This window comes from Ochlerotatus camptorhynchus, unplaced genomic scaffold (assembly GCF_037179485.1).
Source record: "Ochlerotatus camptorhynchus isolate MF236.1 unplaced genomic scaffold, CSIRO-AGI_Acam_v1.1 ptg000131l, whole genome shotgun sequence".
In the NCBI taxonomy this organism is placed as follows: domain Eukaryota; kingdom Metazoa; phylum Arthropoda; class Insecta; order Diptera; family Culicidae; genus Ochlerotatus; species Ochlerotatus camptorhynchus.
In genome coordinates, this window is record NW_027040621.1 from 1,652,526 (window position 1) to 1,672,485 (window position 19,960).

General features: G+C 39.9%; 1 protein-coding gene across 9 annotated transcripts in view; it reads left to right on the forward strand.

The window, feature by feature from the left end:
- Positions 1-17,390, forward strand: part of AP-1gamma (adaptor protein complex 1, gamma subunit) — a 104,278-nt gene extending 86,888 nt beyond the window's left edge. For 7 of the 9 annotated variants that reach the window (XM_065220714.1, XM_065220715.1, XM_065220716.1 and 4 more), the window contains 10 exons: positions 1,838-1,933; positions 2,000-2,160; positions 8,760-9,144; positions 9,207-9,420; positions 9,606-9,744; positions 9,802-10,108; positions 10,170-10,676; positions 10,745-10,885; positions 10,943-11,050; positions 16,679-17,390. In XM_065220714.1, the coding sequence (XP_065076786.1) occupies positions 1,838-1,933; positions 2,000-2,160; positions 8,760-9,144; positions 9,207-9,420; positions 9,606-9,744; positions 9,802-10,108; positions 10,170-10,676; positions 10,745-10,885; positions 10,943-11,050; positions 16,679-16,786 (2,166 nt within the window). In that variant the 3' untranslated portion in view covers positions 16,787-17,390. The remainder of the gene's footprint in view (positions 1-1,837; positions 1,934-1,999; positions 2,161-8,759; positions 9,145-9,206; positions 9,421-9,605; positions 9,745-9,801; positions 10,109-10,169; positions 10,677-10,744; positions 10,886-10,942; positions 11,051-16,678) is intronic. The other 2 variants (XM_065220720.1, XM_065220723.1) reach the window with 1 other exon arrangement.
- The last annotated feature ends 2,570 nt before the right edge of the window (positions 17,391-19,960 follow it).

Below are 19,960 nucleotides of genomic sequence, written 5' to 3' on the forward strand. Positions count from 1 at the left end.
TCGCGGTGACTTTTGTCACCTCAGTTGTCACAACGAGTCACCTCACCTCACTCGCGGCAGGTAGTGTAGAAATTTGTCCTAGTCGAGAATCATATAATTGGGACTAAGTTCTGGATTGTGATTTTTTTTATGTCAGTGTCCCTTTTCAGACAGTGATCTTAAAAAGTTCTTATTTTCAAAGTGTTGAAAATTGTTCCAACGAATACCCTATGTTTAATTTTTCACTATTCAAAATTTTACCTAATGATCCATTTGGTCTAAAGGTGTTGGACGTAGTGGTTCTATAACGCTCAGTCATTTCAGACAATTCAAGACAATTTTCAAACCAAAAGAAACCTCTTCTCGATTTGCCGGATAACGACAACAACAGAAAGATAGATGAAAATAAGTCCAGAAACCCTTATCCTGTCCGATACCACAATGAACGTAATTGAATCAATTCACTACGTGACCCATCAAAAACATCATAATTAAATTCATTTAATGCATTCAGTTTTGTTCCCCCGTAAATCCTTTTCAGCATGATAAATGTTGGCAATGCCGGTAGACAACAAACAGTACAGTGCTTACCTGATTCTATCCCTATCCTATTTTCGCAGCAGACTGCTAGTTTTCGTCTTTAAAGATGAACCTTCTGGAGTAAATGAAAAATTACAAGGATTTTGAAGAAGAGTACCTGTTTTCAAAAAAGAGATTAGCAAAACCGTGAAAGCCCCGTACTGCGATATGTAAATGTATGCAAGAAGAAACATGCATTTATTCATTGTACTTACTCATTGCCGTCCGTCCGTCCGCATCACGAGAGTCGGCGTCATCGCCACTGTTCCGAATCGCGCTGCACTTCTGCAATCCATTCCAGATGTGTACGTCCAGAATAATATATTTAATCCTTGCGGTGCCAATGGAAATTATTCATTCATTACCGCTTGCCATCATCCCGATCGTTAACGCATTTTCGCAGTGTAGCTTATATTATGCATGAATTGCTTTCGTTAGTTCGTTATTTCGTTCGTGGAATGTTTGGAATGTGCAACCGATTTCAGCATTTTGGTCCACGTGTCCGTCCATCCATCCGCTTGATGAATCCCTTGTGGTGAAATGTAATGACAGCAAAAAAATCGCATTTCATCGGACCGGCAGCATGCATCCCTTATCGCTTCTCTACCCCCCCCCCCCCCCTTGTCCCCATCATTGCATTATTCGTTGTTTTGTTTTGCCTGCCGAGCGTTCATTAATTATTCAAATTTCCTCTAGTTTTTTCGCGCTCTCACTGTTCCATTGACACATTTTTTCCCGTCAGCAAATAACCTACTTGAAAACAGTCGCTGTCAGCGCAGTGGAAAAGGGAAAAAGTGCCGTCCTCAGAGTCAAGGCGAGAATCTGCAATTGCAAACTGGGAGTAATGGGAATACTGCATGGATGGTAGGGAATGCTCTTTAAAATTAATATTTTGATCTTCAACGGAAAACTCTTCTGGCTGTCAGAATGCACTTGCAATCCTCAAAATGAGGGCACTTTTTCCATTGTCGTTGCTTTATGCTTTCATCTTGTCTTGATAAATGTGCATTTCGCTAAAATTCCTTCCATCCATACGTTCATCACTCACCGACTGAATTCTCTATGAAAAACAGCAAAACAGGCATAGTTCATAGTGTTTTTTCAAGAGGAAACAAAAAAAAAACGGTGCAGCATTCTGTGTGATCCGGAATAGCATACCTCTCTAACTGGAACTACTTAAACTCCCGTCTACGACGAAGCGTTGTTGCTTTCAAGCGGTAATCTAATTTTCCTTTAATTTTCTTTTTTCCCTTCATTCTACTCTATACGAACCGAGTAGATTGTCCCCAATCTGGTGCGAATCTTGAAAAATCTAATCCTAGCTGGATACTCGCCGGAACATGACGTCAGCGGAGTGAGCGATCCATTCCTGCAGGTGAGTTTGATAATATTCCAAATTATAGAAACCTTGCTAAAATTTGACATTCTCTTTTGTTTGAAGGTGAAAATCCTCCGGTTACTGAGAATACTTGGCCACAACGATCCGGATGCTTCCGAGGCGATGAACGATATCCTCGCCCAGGTTGCCACCAACACCGAGACGAGCAAAAACGTCGGCAACACGATTCTGTACGAGACGGTGCTGTCGATTATGGATATCAAGTAAGTGGCAAATTGCAGCGTGTTCATTCTGGATTTGTTTTCCTTCTGTTTCCAGTAGATGTAGGTACATAGGTAATTGGACGTCGCATGACGGAGGGACACTAATTGTCTCTAGTGCCACTGTAGTCGACTGACGCAATTGGTTTGCATTTCAATAGGTTTGGAATGCTATTTTGCTGTATAAGTTGTTTCCAACTTGAACTGTATACATAATTTGAATCAAGTTATAGTGCTTTGAAGACTTCCACTGTTGTCGATTTTTAAAGCTTAATTTACGTGTTTTTTTTTTGGGGCAACTCTATACGAATTAAAGTCTGTACAGGTCATTTCTGGAGTAATTTGAGATTTGAGCGTAATTGATTTTGTAAACAATCACGTCCAGGTAAACGTCGCCATTCCAAGCGACGAACAGACGAACACCAACGGAAGATTGCTTTTGTAAACAATCACGTCAATTACTGATTTCTCTTGAATAAAAGCTTAATCTCACAAACAAATTATACCAAATGATAGAGGAATCATTCCTCTACCTCATAGTATTATAACTTTTCGAGATTGAGCTTTTATTGGCGAGAAATCGGTGATTGCCTTGTTTGTTTACAAATACAAATACGCCCAAATCTCAAATCACTCCGGATTTTGCTCTGCAAAAATTGTTTGTTTACAGGCTTTTGAGACCTGTAACCAGTGATGGATCGCTCTTTTGGGGCTTTTTCATTACTTTTTATTATAGAGTGCTATCGTAAAATCCAGTTGAATGTTCAGTTAACCCATCGTAAAATAGATAGTTTAATACTATAAATCTCCATATCAAAATGCATAATTTCCACACCGTAGAGTCACACTCTATGCGATAGCACTCTCAAGTGGCTCTGGCGTGTGGAAATTTTGAGTTTTGATAGGGAGATTAATAGTATTTTACTATCTATTTTACGATTTGTTAACTGAAAATTCAATTGGGTTCAACGTAGGCATTCTATATTAAAAAGGAATGGAAAGTCCCAAAAGAGCGATCCATCCCTGCCTGTAACTATTATTATTCATAGCATTCAATAGAATATGAATATTGTGAACCAAGCTAGCCATTCAATCAATTTCGTGCGACGTATGTTTCACCTTCGTCAATCGGAACTATTTCAAAGGATGCTACTGTCAAATTAGTTACATTCACTTTATTCTGAGTTATTCTAGGCATTTGTGTTTCCAATTTGAGGATTTATCATGCAGTATTAAATGCTATTAATATTTAATATTTAATTAAAATAAGTATTTAATTTTCAAGCATCAACTCTGAACTAGAGTTGTTGGTGAACAAAAGCCAGAAATTTTTATGAAAAATCACACTTGTTTTGCGCCAACTTTTTTCTCAGTGTACCTTAGTGTGCCGCAGCTGGCACAGCAGTGCCGAGAAGTAATTGAACTGACTTTTGTTTGCTTGTGAATAATGAATTGTTTGGCAACCCGGTAGTTTGACAACTCTTGATTTTGTTTTGTTTATCGAAACCTGAGAACTCATTTGACGACGACGATTTTGGGCGGCCGGAGCCGGAAAGCGACAGCGCTCAAGAAAGTGATGGACGCTTTGTGCTATTCACAACTGTCAGATCTTCGGAATTCGAAGGCGCTAAGCGCAAAGCCATTCCAAGCGACGAACAGACGAACACCAACGGAAGATCAAAGTCATGAAGCAGCTGTACAAACCGCCGACGGTAGAGGAAATCAATCGGTTGAACGAAACGGAATATTTCTACCACTCAAATCAGTTCCGGCTGCAGGTAGAAGAGATGCTAAGCGAGGTGAAGGTGAAATTCAAGGTGTTAAATTATATTGAGCATTGGTTGGGCGATTTCCGGAAGATTTTGAGGACGATAAAAGATGCGCACAATGAACGATCTCTGAAGGATGTGGATTATGAAGGGGTTGATTTTCCTCTGGCATTTCCCGACGGGTCGCATGTTCTATCCAAGGAAAGCTTCAAATTCGTTCAGCAACGGATCCAGTCGTTTGGGAACATCTTGCACGCTGTTTCACTTTATTTGTAACATTATCAACAGTGTTATTTTTTAATATAACCAGATTTTTCAGCAATTATTAACAGTAGTATATGGTAGCATAATGAAAACGACCATTTTAACCATCTATTATCACTCACCGGCACCTTCCTCTTCTTCGTCGAACTCTACTTCCTCGTCAATCATCGTCTCCTGGTACTGCTGGTACTCCGAAACCAGGTCGTTCATGTTGTTCTCTGCTTCGGTGAACTCTATGTCGTCCGTTCCCTCGCCGGTGTATCAGTGTAAGAAGACCTTTGTTCGACGATGCGTTTGAAAATTTCCTGAATCGGCGATGAAGGTGGACGACATTTTCAAACGTATGTATGGCTCTACGACGGTAGAAGAGACTTTGTGCGATGGATCGACAGAGAACGGGTTCATGATGCGATCTGGATATTCTTCTCGAATCTTCGAGATCAGTATCGAGAAAGGTACTTTTGCTACTGAATTCCATCAACGATTCAAAAGATTCCTAATTTATCTGAGCCAGTTTCACCGCCGAGCGAGTACGTAAGCTAAAAGCCCTGCAGGCAATCGCAACCCTCGGATTGCTTACGGACAATATCCAGCACAGAATCCACCAGTTCGGTACCCTTGGTGTAGTGTCGTTTGACCTAGTTGTTACCAGAACCGGATTGTCCGAAAAGGAAGTTGTTCGGTCGGAACAGCTGTCCAAATGGTCGGACTGAATCCATAGTTCCCGGTTCAAGGTTGATCAGAACCACTCGTGGGATGGAATTTCTTGAATTTTTTCTCAAAATGCCTTGAAGATTATCTTATTTAATTTCCCTGGAAATCTTTCGAAACTCTTCTCACAATTCCCCTTTCTGAATCCACTGGAATACTACTCAGGGATTCTTTCGAAATATGCTCAAAATTTCCTGCTTCTTAAGTTTCCCTCAAACTGCTTATGGATCCTCTTAAGAATTTTCCTGAAACTATCGTCAAACTAGTTTAAATTTCTGGAAAGAATTACTCGAAGAAGTCGGTGGCAAGTCAGACCCTGTTACGGAAGCAGTTGGCAAGACTTCGAATGAAGGAAGGTACTTCAATGTGGTATCACTTCCAACAGTTCGACGACATCTTACGGCAACTCAAGACCGCTGGTGCTAAATTGAAGCAGAACGATACGGTATCCCAAACCTTTCCTGACAGCTACGACTCCATGGTAACAGCTTTAGAGAACATCAACGAAAAGGACCTGACACTATTGAAAAATGATGAAGTATTCGATTTTTTCACAGTTCTCATTCTTGCATTTTCTAGGATCCGATTCTAATTGAAAGGTCCCGCTATTTATACCCTTCGGAGTGTCAAAATTGAATTCCTTAGCAACAAAATTAAGGAATGACATCGATATTGACCATGCATCAGAACCCTAGTCTTAACCACTACGTCAAACTACTAGAATAGAAGCTAAGGAATCACATAGATGAAGACTAACTCATTTTTTACCCGAATCCTGATGAATATGGGCGTCTTAGTGGAATACCTGTATAAAGGGAGAGAGAGAGAGATGGAGAAGGATTAGTAATTTCCATTTAATTCCACTACATTATTTGCTTATCCTTGGCAGATACGCGTATTTCGTCTATAATGTGCAGACTTCTTCAGTGTCTTGTACTAATACTCGACTATTAGTACAAGACACTGAAGAAGTCTGCATATTGTAGACAAAATACGCGTATCTGTTAAGGATAAGCAAGTGAAATTAAATGGAAAATACTAATCCTTCTCCCTCGCCAGAAGGTAAGGTGAATGCAGCCGTTAACAGCAAGCCTGTTTCGTTCATGGTGAACAATATGTCAGCTTGGAATGCCATGCAGTCGGTGAGGAAGCTTAAGCAACCGTTCGTGATCGATGTGGCCAAAGATGGTGTTTCGATTATTGGAAACTACGAAGGTTTGAAATGAAGGATGTAATATTCGTTTCAGAGCTGAGAGGAATCCTGCTGTCTGTGAAGAAGATGTCCCAAGTGGGAATCGCCGTACTGTTCACAAATCATGAAGTAAAGAAGGATGGCGCGGTTATTGGAGTAGCGCATCTACGAGGCAATTTATATGAACTGGATTTATATTTGGACATAAAAGGAGCTACCGCAAATCTATGCGCATCGGACGCTGAATACCTGTGGCATCGTCGATTGGGTCACGCCAGTCAGAACATGATGAACACGTTGGTCCGGTGCAATATGGCACAGGGATTCCTTTCGAAAGTCAACGCTGTCGGATTCTGTGACACTTGCGTACTTGGAAAGCAGTGTAGAGAAGCCTTCGAAGGAACTCGTGAAAGAGCTAGTCGTCTACTTGAGCGCATCCACTCGGATGTGGGTGGACCAATCGATCTCCGGCCAGGGACGAATCAAAGTATTTTGTGTCATTTAACGACGATTATAGTCGCTTTGCGTATGTCTACGTGGTCAAGAAGAAGTCTGAAGCGATGGTGACTGTCCAGTTTGAAAAATGAATCAGCAAGCTTACCGTTGATCAAGGACAGCTCTAAGGAACAAGAAGCGTGCTAAATACAAGCCAAAGGGGATTCAAATCCAGCCAACCGTAGCCTATTCTCCTCAACGGAACGGGGTGCCCGAAAGGTTCAATCTAACGCTAATCGAGAAGGTAAGAACAATGCTGATTGACTCGAATATGCCCAAGCACATGTGGTCAGAAGCAGTGCTTACTGGTGCGTATATATTGAATCGTTGCCCGACTAGTATTGGACCGGTGTGTAACCTGATCTTTCGAAGCTGAAAATTTTCGAATGCAAAGCATTTGCATGGGTGCCAGGTCAACTCCGGAAGAAACTGGACTGTAAGAGTCGCGAGGCGGTGATGGTAGGCTATGCTCCCAATGGACACTGCTTTTGGGATGGATTACCAAGAACAATCCTCGTAGCCCGTGACATCAAATTTGACGAGAATTCATCACCATACGCAATTGATGACAGTCAAGACTCGAAGGTGGATATCTTGTACCAATTGAACAATATTGCGGACAACAACAAAAACATCTTTTTGTTGTTTTGAGTGGACCACACCGGACCGGCCAATACAACGATATGATCAGTAAACTGAAGGAAATATGATGCACTGATATAAGTTTGATGGGCGTTTGAAGGAAGTTGACGAACCGACTGAAATTTATGTTTTAGTCCTAAAATTATTAGCAAGTCATTGTGGGTTCAGAGTACATAAAGATGAAGACATAAAGAGAGCCATCGATATGATCGCCGACATTATTATGAGAACCAACCGGGAACCAGTTATTCGAATCATCGTAGTTAAAGAAATGAGAACCCTCACATAAACGTAATTTGAATTTTTTGCAAAAAGAAAGGCCACGTAAAGCGTAATTGCGAAGACAACATATCAAGAAGACTGGCAACTCTTCCATTTTCTCATACGACCGGCATAAGATAGGCACAATCGCGTCATCTGACGCTCAAAGGTAAATGCTCCGAACGAATTGGATAGCAATAGATAGCTATGATTTTAAAAGGTTACAGATAAGAGACTCGGAGGAAGAAAATTATAATTCATGTATGATGATAGCGATCAGCCGTTTCAGCAAACCGTGTTTTGTAGAGGTACAAGTAGAAGGAATTAACCTGAATATGGAAATAGACTGTGGTGCAGCAGTTACGGTTATCAGTTTGGAGACCTACAGAAAGTATTTTCATCACATCGAAGCTACAATTTGCAGCAGCCGCTTAGTTGGCAACAGCTGAAAATCTTTAGCGAGATTGTCGTCAATGTTTTAGCGAACAATGTTCAGCTGCTCGAGGAGTTTTATTCCGTTGTTCGGCAGGAATTGGCTGGATGCTTTTTATCCTAGTTGGAAATGTGGTTGGTATCAACACATTGACCAAAAAAAAAAAAACTGAATGGAATTTGGAGCCAAAGCATGCATTGGGATTTGAAGCTGACCTTAGAGGCTTAGAGAAGAAATGCCAATATTTCGTAAAGCATATGATGTGCCATTCAAATTACGGGACAAAGTTATTTAACATCTGGATTCTTTAGAGAAGCAAAGTGTGATTTCACCAATTCAGACACAATTGTAACGCTCATCGGAATGAGCTAAGGATTGTCGGCACCCGGCCAAGTAGTACGAGTTTCCCGGATTTCCGGATGTACCAATAAATACCGATTCTGAAAGCAGAGGATTAAAACAAGCGAGACGTAGCCCCATTGCAACGCGAAACTTTATGCGGTCGAAGAAAAATGCCGAATCAACTATGGAAGACCAGCGGCGAGCGCAGAAGCATTGTGTATAGTCGTGAATTGTCAAAATATCAGGTTCGAAACTTTAGGAAAATGTATGGAAATGAAAAAAAAAACAATCAATATTAACAAAATATGTGGCTGACAAATGTTCAAGCCATGTGTCAAATTTTCTTTAAACTTTTAGGAGCAACGAATTGTACTCAATTTAATGATTCATTATTATCAAACATATTGATAGGTATCGATCTTCTATCTCTGGCTAAGGCTACAATTATTGCATTTTTCCCAACCCACAATTTCTTGTTCCTCCTGCTCCTCAGATCGGAAGGTGGTCTCCGGGTCTTGGCAGTCAACATCCTGGGCCGTTTCCTGCTGAACAGCGATAAAAACATTCGCTACGTCGCGCTCAACACCCTGCTGCGAACGGTCCACGCCGACATCAGTGCCGTCCAGCGGCATCGTAGCACCATTCTGGAATGCCTGAAAGATCCGGACGTTTCGATACGGCGCCGTGCGATGGAACTATCGTTTGCGTTGATCAATTCCCAGAACATCCGGGCCATGTCCAAGGAGTTGTTGATTTTTCTGGAGAAGGCGGACGCCGACTTCAAGGCACAGTGCAGCAGTCGGATGGTGCACGTTGCCGAACGGTACGCCACCTCGATCCGCTGGCGGCTGGATACGCTGCTGAGTGTGCTGATAGCGGTAGGTGCTTTCCATTGGTTCTGAGGTGCCAGGTAATGCGAACAGATCGTTCTTTATTCTAGGCTGGTAATTACGTGCGGGATGATGTCGTATCGTCCACAATTCAGCTTATTCTGAATAGTCCACCGGAAGAGCAGGCTTACATCGGACTCAGACTGTGGGATTCGCTCCACAATATCACCAATTCGTTCGAAGATAAACAACCCCTGTTACAGGTAGCCGTCTGGACCATTGGAGAGTACGGAGATCTATTGCTGAGTAGCGAGCGTATTGAAGGTAATGTTGGGTTACGATTGATTGGATGTTGTTAGAAGTCGCACCTAGACTAGCGTTAGGTCCCACACTCACACCCTGCAATTTATAACTCACAAGCCATCGGGTGAAATAGTAGTGCAACTGTAGTAGAACGTAGTTTCGTTTTCTGTTTCTCTCATTTCCGTGTAACCAACTCTAAACCAAAGATGTTGAAATTCCTGCAGAGAGTGAACTAGTGGAACTGTATCAGAAGTTGCTGTGGACTACATCGGTATCGACGGCCAGCAAGCAGTATGCGCTGGTGTCGCTGGCCAAGCTTAGCACGAGGATCCACTCGAAGGAAGAGTAGGTTTTTCCCGTGGGTATTGATTTATCGAAATCTATAGCTTATGTTTTATTCAGGGAAACTCGGGCGAAACAGATCATCGAGGCATTCGGTACTCATCTGCACATCGACCTGCAGCAGCGAGGTGTGGAGTTTTCGCAGCTCTTCCGTGACTACAGTCATCTGCGACCGGCGCTATTGGAAAAGATGCCAAAAATTCAGAAATCACTGTCAAATGGCACCGACGGTGGTGGTAGCGTCTTTGACGAGCACTCAAATAGTATTGATCTGATCGAAGGTGACGACATGGAGAGCAGCGGGTTGATGTCTCTTTCCATAGGAGGAGGAGGCGGAGGGGGAAGCCTAAAAGTGGGTTCGGATACGGTAGGATTGTTTTGCTTTAATTAATGTTTGGAAATTAAGAAATTGTCAATATTTTAAACAGAACGCCCTTCTGGATCTATTGGGTGGAGAAGGGGATGAACCGGCGGAAGGAATCGGCCTAGTTCCATCGACTAACTCCATCATTCCAACGACAACAGCAACCAACGGAAAGGCTCCGACGCCCGGCAGTTCCAACAATCAGGACCTGTTGGATCTGCTCGGAGGACTGGACATGCCGATCAGCACTCCACCGGCTGCGATTGCTCCTCTTGGCGGTGGCGGTGGAGGTATTGGCTTGGATCTTAATAGTCTGAATGATAACAGCATCAAGGCAGTCACAACGAGCACCATCATCAATGCTGTGGCTACTACTCCTGGAACCACGACGACGGGAGTCACGGGTTCTTCCTCATTTGGTGGATTGGAGAATCTACTGAATTCGAACTTGACGTCGCCAAACACGGCGGTAACAATTCCAACGGAGCTGGCTTCACCGACAGCCATCATCAATAGCAGTAGTACCGTCAATAGCCTTTTTAGCGATTTTTCGTCGATTAATAATAATGAGGTATGACTGAGGGGAGATAGAGCTTTGTTGCTTTCGGGAACTCAATTTTGATCTATAAACAATTGCAGGAGCACTCGAAAACTCTGACAGCCTTAGATAAGAACGGTCTACTGGTACAGTTGCTGGCAAAGAATAGCGGTGGATGTCTGCAGATCATGATGACAGCTGTAAATAATTCGTTAACCACGCTAGAACAATACTTATTCCAGGTAACGTTTGGGACGAACTATAATATTATTTTGATTCTAAATGGCCATCTTTCGCAGGCTGCTGTTCCTCGAAGCTTTACGTTACAGATGCTTTCGCCATCTGGGTCTACACTGCCGCCCGGTGGAACCATTACGCAGGAGATGCGAGTATCCAGCACTGCTAAGGTAAGCCTTGCTCGATTGTCAAACGGACAGTGCTAGCATACATACATGGAGTTAAAAATGGTCGAATACAAATATGGAATATTGCCCATAACTAACATTTAGGCAAGGTATCATGGAAATCGGTTAAGGTCGCCTGATCTATAAAGCGACAACTGGCATTGATCTATTACAAACAGTGTCTGTTTTTATCATTTACCATCACACGCAAATTGACCAATGCACGGAATGAACTGCACGAACAAATTTGACGTTTAAGCGGTGCCGTGTTTACTAAAAATGAACACATGAATAATGCTCGCGGAACATTTAAAAAGGGTCTATCAACTTGTTTACACAAAACTTGTTCAGCCTTTTTTTCGCGAACCGAAGTACGCCCACGCAAACAAACAACATCATTGGGTAGGGTTAATTGTTCCCTTCACGTTAGTGCCCTTGGTTTGTGTTGGCGTTTTTTTGGTTCGCGTGAAAAGGGCATAACAAAATGTTTAAAAAGTTTATAGGCCCTTTTCTAAAGTTACGCGTACATTACATCATATGTTCATTTTTAGTAAACACGGCACCGCTCAAACGTCAAATTTGGACGTGAGTTCATTCCGTGCATTGGTCAATAGTAGCGCTACAACCCAGTGTAGATGAATTGCGTTCGTTTTGAATATCTTCACTGTGACGTACGAGCGAAACGAACAAATGTGTTCATTATATATCAACGAATGCGCGTTTGATGATATTCACCAGTGCTTGATTATCCAACCCAAAATTGTCAAAATCGGCAGCGATCCTTAAAAGCAAAAAAAAAATCAAATTAATTTTAGGTTTTAGGATTAATTTTAACATTGCCGATCCACGAGCCTAAAACCTCGATATTATCATCAATTTAGCATGAGACAATAACTTTCCATCGATCTGTGTGTAAAAACCAACGCAACACGTTCTACAGCGCTATGTGTAAAATTGAAAATAATCATTTTGCATTTGATCCTCAAAATCACCCCACCAAGTGAAGACGAAAATTAATCTTTACAACAACACAGGCGATAATGAACATCCAGCCACGAATGAACAAAAACAAATGTTGACTTCGATACTCAGAGGTTGCCTTGATCAAGAGAATATATTTATGTCAAAATTCAAATTCATGTAGGTAGTTGGTCTATCTGGTAAGGTTGTCTTCAGTTTCAGCTAAGTTGAGCGTAGAAGAAATGATTTTTATCAGCACTGATGACAAATAACCATTATGTCAAACAATTTAATACCAAACGATTACATATACAATACGGGATAAATTACCAATGGGTTCAACATGTTTTCAGTAAAGAATTATATAAAGAAGTTTACGTTTTGATATTTAGAAGAAACGAGATCGGCAAAATGTTTTCTCATGTCATCGCCGATAATTTATAAAACTGAGTATTTAAAGAAGTTCAGAGAAATCAAAAGTATTTTGTAGAAGTCAAGAGCAATTCGTAAACGATCAGAGAACATCATTTGTTTTCAGAGCATTTCGTAAAAGTTCAAGGATTATTGTAGAACTTCTGATCCTCAGAAAACATCGTGCAAGTTCTGTTCGTGGAAGCTTTATTAAAGTGTAGCAAATTTTATAAGAGCTTTGCAAAACTTTTAGATGTTTGTAAAAGCTCAACGAACATCGTTGAACTTCAGTAAACTTGGGAGAAGTGCAGAGAATTTTATACTTCGATGATTTCATCACGTGAGCTGAATTTTTTATTGATGAGCCATCTTTTGAGGTTTGGGAAGAGAATAATAGCATAGAGGTAAATCTAAGATTAGAAGGTCCCGAAGAAACGTGCTCAACTTTTTGGTTCAGCTCTGGTACTCTCTTCGGTCCCAAGCTAATCAATGCACCCCTCGAAACATAGGAAAATCCACGAGCCCCTCATTTTATCTGTCAAACTTTCATAGCGAATCAAAACAAACATAGTGTTGTACTAGAATTTCGATGGGATACGTTGATCAATTTGCTTGGGATCAATAGGCTAGTCAAACAGTGAGCCAATTTAAAATCGTTAGTTTCGTATTGATTGTTGCTACAAGGCACCTTAACCTTTTTTGCAGTAGCAGCGCATTCTGGCGGTCAAGGAGGTTATTTTTCAGCCCACCTAGTAGAACCTCAGTTGTAGAATTTCATCAAATTTCATAGAAATTTAGCAAGATTTTAAGAAATTCAGCACATTGTGAGAAATTGGGGTAACTTCGTTGAAGTTCAGGATAGTTTTATTAACTTCATTGAACTACGTAAAACTTCAGGGATACAGTAAATGTTCAGGGGACCTCGTAAAAATTCTGGGAATTCAATAGAAATTCGTTGCTTCAGAAAACTGCGTAGAAATTCAGGGCGTTTTATAAAAATTCTTGAAAACTTCGTAGAAGTGAGAACACATTTGGGCAACTTTGTTGAAATTAAGGAAGCACCAAACAATGTTCCGGGATCTTTGTATAATTTCAGGGCACTTCGTTAAAGTTCAATGGATTTGGAATTGTACAGGGAATTCTATAGAAGTTCAGGAAACTTTGTAAGCGGCGCCGGTGGTGTAGTGGTAAGCGTGATTGCCTCTCACCCTAAAAGGCCTGGGATTTTCTGAGGCATAAAATTGCTGATCACGCTTTCACGAAGGGAAGTAAAGCTGTTGCCCCGGGTCCATGAGTTTATGGGTCGATATGTAGGGTCCAGGTGTCGTACTCAGTACGGAAAACAAGATCGACGGAAAACAAATCAAGGAGAAAAAAAGGAAACTTTGTAGGAATTCAGGATATTTAGCAGAAAATCAATGAAATTCTTAAATGTTCATGGAACTTCGAAGAAGTGCAGCGAATTTCATAGTAGTTCATCGAACTTTGTAGAAGTGCAAACTTCGTAAAACTTCATAGAAATACAAGCAATTTTGTAAAAGCATAGAAGTTCAAACTTTGTAGAAGCTCAGCGATCTTCATAGAAGCTCAGGGAATATCTTAGAACCTTAGGGATCTTTGTATTAGTTTAGGGACCATCGTAGCAGTTGGATGTTTTGGGAACTTCGTTTCATTTAGATGTTCATAGAAATTTGTAGAATAGGTTCAGGGTGTTTCAGGAAGTTTGGAGAAGTTCACGGATGCTCTGAGATCTTGGTTGGGTTAAGAGAGCTGCAGAAAAAAATGGAACTTAGATGAAGTTCAGTTGAATTTTTTCTAAAGGTAAGGGAACTTTGTAGATGTTCAGGGAACATTGTTAAAGGAAATTCGTACAAATTCTGCAACGTTGGTAAAATCTCAAAAATGATTATGCAAAAATAAACGTTGTAGGTGTTGATGAAACTTCCCAGGAGTTCCCGGAAATGCTCACAAATTCAGGAAACTTCATAGAGTTCAATGGATTGTTAAGAAGATCAGAACTTCGGATGAGTTCAATGGATTGTAAATAAGATCAGGGAGCTTTGTTTGTGTTCAATGAACTGATTTAAAGATTAGGATATTTTGGGGAAGTACAAGAACCTTCGTAAAAGAATGGGGAATTTCGAACCATTTTAGAGAACATCGTTGATATAAGATTTAAATGCCGTCCCCACATATCCTCCCAAGACTGTTGGTTGAACAAATATTATCATGTGAATTATTTGAAAGATCTCCAGCTGATCAAAAATTTCAATAAAGCTTTCTGGTTAATTTTTCACGAGTTCAGGTTGATCAAGATGATGATCTGAATATCTTCAACTGTTCAAATGCTGTTTCTCACATTTTCTCCCAAGACGGCAGGTTGTTCAGAATGCATTCAAAAGATCTTTAGTTAATCTAAGATTTGATTAATGTGCTGTGGATGTTCAGGTTTATAATCTTCTTCTTATTCTTCTTCTTCTTCGCATTTCAAGTTAATTGCTTATCGCATAAAGCTTATTGCGTGCTCTCAACTTAGTGTTCTAGATGCACTTCCACAGTTATTAATTGATTTTGATGATTAATTGGCTTTCGATGTCTGCCATTTTTGCATTAGTATAATTCTCGCGTCACTTTTCGAAAGGTCCTAAGTAACAAATGTAAACAAATCGAGTTAAGCGATACAAACTATTGCTCTTCTATCAATGTAGGTATGTGATACAAAAACACCCATCCAAATTTACTTTCATTTATTTAAGATAATCATAGGTAAAAAAATTTCCAATGTACAGTTTGAAATGATGGATACATAATTGTTACCTCGGTCATTTGGACTGCTTATTGTTTTCTGAAGGCGGGGCCAATCTAAAGTTAGGTATTCTACCCTGAAATCTGTGAAAGGGAATCTAGTATCATGTAGAACAAAACGTCCGTTGTAAAAGTCCGGTGTACAACTTGTAGTCAAAACGTTCTATGTTTTTTTTTTCTATATTGTAGCATGAAATTAATATTAAAATTGTGATTTTACCGTTTCTACTGAATTTTCAACGTTATTATCCACTGACTACATTCAAAATAGTATTGTTAAATGTATTGTTTCTAAACAGTTAAAATAATAATCTGTCGAACTTCAGCTTCGATTTTCTCAAAATGACGGATATGTTACATTGGTCTATTTGAAAAGTAACGCGAGAATTGTTTGGCAAGTACAATCTTATATGCCCAGCGAAGTCGTGTCATTTTCCTGCCCGAAAAATTCCTAAACCAGGCCAGGAATCAAACCCAGCCACCTCCAGCATGGTTTTGCTTTGTAGCTGGGCCTTTACCGACTGAACTAAGGGAGGTCGGGCAGGTATCATTCTTTAAAACCATTTGCAAGAAGGAGCCTAACGAATCTATGATAGAAGGTCGGAAGACAATAGGTCGAAAGACAAAAGGTGGAATGAACCAAATGTTGAAGGAACAAAAGGTCGAATGAAAATTAATGGGCAAAATGGACAAAACGTCGAATGGAAAAAGGTCAAAATGGATTGAAGGTCGAATGAACAAAAGGTCGAAATGGATAACAGATAGAAATGGAAAAATGTTGAAGAGACAAAAGGTCGAAATATTTTTCGAGCAAATAACTATTCATGTTACAAAGAAGAAGTTAACTCCAAGTGAGAGAAACAACATTCGAACATTTTCAGTTGTAGTGTTCACTAGTTTTTATAAGTCTAAATACTTCTCATGTTATAAAGAAGGAGTCAACTTCAAGATTGAGATAATTTTCGAGCAATTTCAGCCTATTTGCTCAATAGCTTTTATCTGCCAAAGAACTGCCCTTGTTTTAAAGAAGGAGTTAAATCCAAGTGAGAGAAATAACTTTCGAGTATTTCAGTTGAGTAACTCAAATCCTAAGCTTGATTTGGGTACTTGCTTTACTCAGCATATGCCTTTTTGACCTGTTATTCTTTTAATTTTTTGATTTAATAAAAGTGATTTGACCTTTTGACCTTATCATCATTTTAAGCATTCGACCTTTATATCATTCAATTTCATTCGACCTTTGTCCCTTCGATTTAGTGCATTTCGATCTTTTGTCCATTTCGACCTTTTGTCCATTCGACATTTTGCCCTTTCGAATTTCATTCGACCTTTTGTCCTACAACCAAGTCCTACCAATCATAGAAAAATCCTAATTATCATAATGTTATACCAAACGATGTCCTTTTTGCTCGAATGATTTGTTACATTTTCCCTTCCCCGAAACATCCCAAACAGGCCACCCTCCGGATGCGACTGCGGATATCCTACCAGTGCGATGGTAACCCGATTCTGGAACAGACCGAGGTGTCCGGTTTCCCCGAGGAGCAAACACCGCTCGAATGAGGTCCGAATTGGAACGTAAACATTACGGTCAAATTTTAGTTTGCTTCTGCGGCCCGTTCCGCGCGTTCGGAACCACCGTCGGGCAAGTGCGGACACTGAGAATTTAAGTTTCGGTTATTTTTCTCTGTCATGTGAGTTTATATATTTTTAAGTAATTTAGGGACAATTTTTAAATAATTTCTAAACAATTGTGACAAACAAACAAAAATCGTCAGTCCTTCCGATCTACTCTAACTGGATGAAAAAAAAATAAGAAAAAAAGATTGTTTATTTGCGGGAAGAAGCAACTCTCAGAAAAGAAAACTAGTTAACTAACCCCTTAAACTGCTATGAATTATATTCAAAAATTATAAATCTATATGAAAAAAAAAAATGCAAGTAACAGAAAAAAACACTACTAGTGAGATAGATAATATATAATTAAGGAGCAATTGGTAGCACGATCGCGTGAGTGTGTGCGTCTAGTGTGTGATCGGGTCGAGTTGAGAGAAGCTGTAAATATTACTACTAAACTGAAAGAGAAGCGATATTATTATTACCCTAGAATCGGTTCGTGCACGTAAGAAACCCCAAGTTTTAGGTAAACAGGTGATTCGAGGAAAAGTTGGCTCAAAAGACCTTATGAAATGGTGTTGTTAGACAGAAAGACTCTCTCTTTATCTCCTGGAGCCTCTTAAAAGCATGTTGAAAGTATTTCGAACGCGACTCTTGTTTTATCTTGGTTTTACGTTTTGCTTTTATAGTGTGTGACTTTTCGTGACAAACATGTGACAACATACTAGAAGCAAGTGTACTGTTTTCCGTCCAAATGAACCCAATTCGATGCATGAAGTGTGTGAATAATGAAAATTAAAATGATGAATGAGAAGGCATGAGATTAGCAACATTTTCAGCTTTCCCATGTTATCTCCAACTTGCTTGAAAAAAAATATATAGCAATGCTCTAAAGTGCAAAAGTTTCGCTTTCTAAAATCAAACTTTTTATGACTTAAGTTTCTATATACCCCACCTCTCTCTCACAAACAGCAAAGGACAATATCTACTTATTTATAAATCAGGTTAGGTTCTGTCAAACCTCTTTTTTTCTTTTGGGATTGCGAAAGGGAATTTCTAGCTCGTTTCGGCTCTACCCGTTACTCTTCAAGAAGAACAACAAAACAGTATTTTTGTACCATGAGAGAAATTAAAGAGCAGAAATGAAAATTAGGCTCGGATTCTGCTGCGAGACAACACGTTGATAAGCGGAAGAATGATATAAGCAAAGTAATAGAAACTGAAAACTAAACTAATTGATATGAAGTAATAGGGCTTAGAGTGTAAGTAACCTATCGAGGGCCGAACATTTGAAAATAGTGTACGACGAGATACCGGGTGAAGAACGCTAAGTGAAAATTGTGTTCGGTTAAACTCCCCCTGAACAGTTGTAAGAGGTGATGAACCGTTGAACAAACTCGGGAAGGAAGCAAAAAAATAATAATAGAGCAGTGGAAACAGCTATAAATATATGTATAATACACACAGAAACTCGATTGTAATATGAAGGATCATCTTTTTGAACGCGTCATTTTCTTCTCTTTCAGGGATGTCTGAAGAAGAGAAAACTAAAACAGCCGAAACGTCCATTTTTTGGGTTGCAGATTCTTTCGGTCCGAGGCAAGTGACGTAAGTATTCTTGTTTTATGTTTTTTTTTATATCATAAAAATAAGACGAATAGGGGAAAAAGGATCAGGGTTGTTTGTTATCCAACTTCTTATGGCGTGGATTGGTTAATCATATGTGTTCTGCAGCGGCCAGGATCTAATTTTGCTGAGGATCTAAAGATTGAAGCGATCGAGACTTTTTTTTTTCCTATTTTCACAAATTTTTCTGGGTAAGCGAGTCATACAAGTAGTTATTTTTGGATCCTACTGAACAAATTATCTGATTTCATGTTATCAGGGTGTCTACTAACTAAAAAAAAAACAACAAGGGACAGCCCTATGGGGGTTGTACGCAATGATGACGTAGGACTACGTGGTCTTATATAATAAATCTTATTTGTTAACTGCAGCAGAAGCTCGTATTTTGTGTAGGAATAGGAATTTGAGTGGGGTTCTCTCTGTTTATACTCTTTAGTATGGCGCGCTTGACATAGATGGCCCACAGCGACTCACGAAGAGCTACTGATTCCGATCAGCAGCGGTGCGGCTTCTTCCTCCTTCTATGGGTGCTCATGTGAGACGCAGCTCGCTGCTTGCAGGCAGCCTTTCGTTGTGTACTGGAGAACAATGTTCAACGCCACGCGTCGAAAGCACTGTTGATGCTGCTGCTGCTGGTGCCCACGACCGGAAACCAAGGTTGCAAAGACTCATTTCAGCTAAAACAATGTTTTTCTAAATTATGAAATAATTAGATGCCATGATCAAATTTTGAATTGGTAGGATACAAGAAGAGGTTGCAAAGAATGTGTTTGACATATTAAACCTGTTTATTTCACTTCATGAGAGTCACAATCAGCGATTTTTCACAAACTCACTCACTCACTCACTCACTCACTCAGCGATCAGCAAATCGCTGATTGTGACTCATAGAAAGCAAAATTTACAGGTTTTATGTTTCCAACGCATACTTTGTACCCTCTTCTTGTAAGATACAAGTAAAACATGCCATCATACCATCTTTTGGTTTTATTATTCCGAAAAACATTATTTTAGCTGAAATGAGTCTTTGCAACCTTGCCGGAAACCACTACACACGGTGATTGGAACTGAATCCGATCAGCGGTTGAGGTCAGCTGCTTGTTGGGAGCCTTTCATTGTGTACTGGAGAACACCACCACTCACCACACGGTGATTGAATAAACACCGTTTGCTGAGATCGGATGGAATTCACTTTTAAATCTGTGATAGGAAAATCGCTTTTCGCAGACAATCGGTGATAATTTTAATTACATTTGTGCAATTTTCAATAGTGAAATTTTGAAAAATGAAAATGAAAATGAAAAAAAGTATTAAATTTAACAGATGCGTAGAAATATTTCTGATCGATTGGTGATAAAATTATTGAAATTGGTCCAGGGGCAGCTGAGTTATTAATGTTCAAAATCTTTCATAATTGTGTTATAGTTCCATTTTCGGTTTTCACAAAGTGTGACCTCAAATAGAAATCACAGACGTAGTCCTACGTTAAAAACC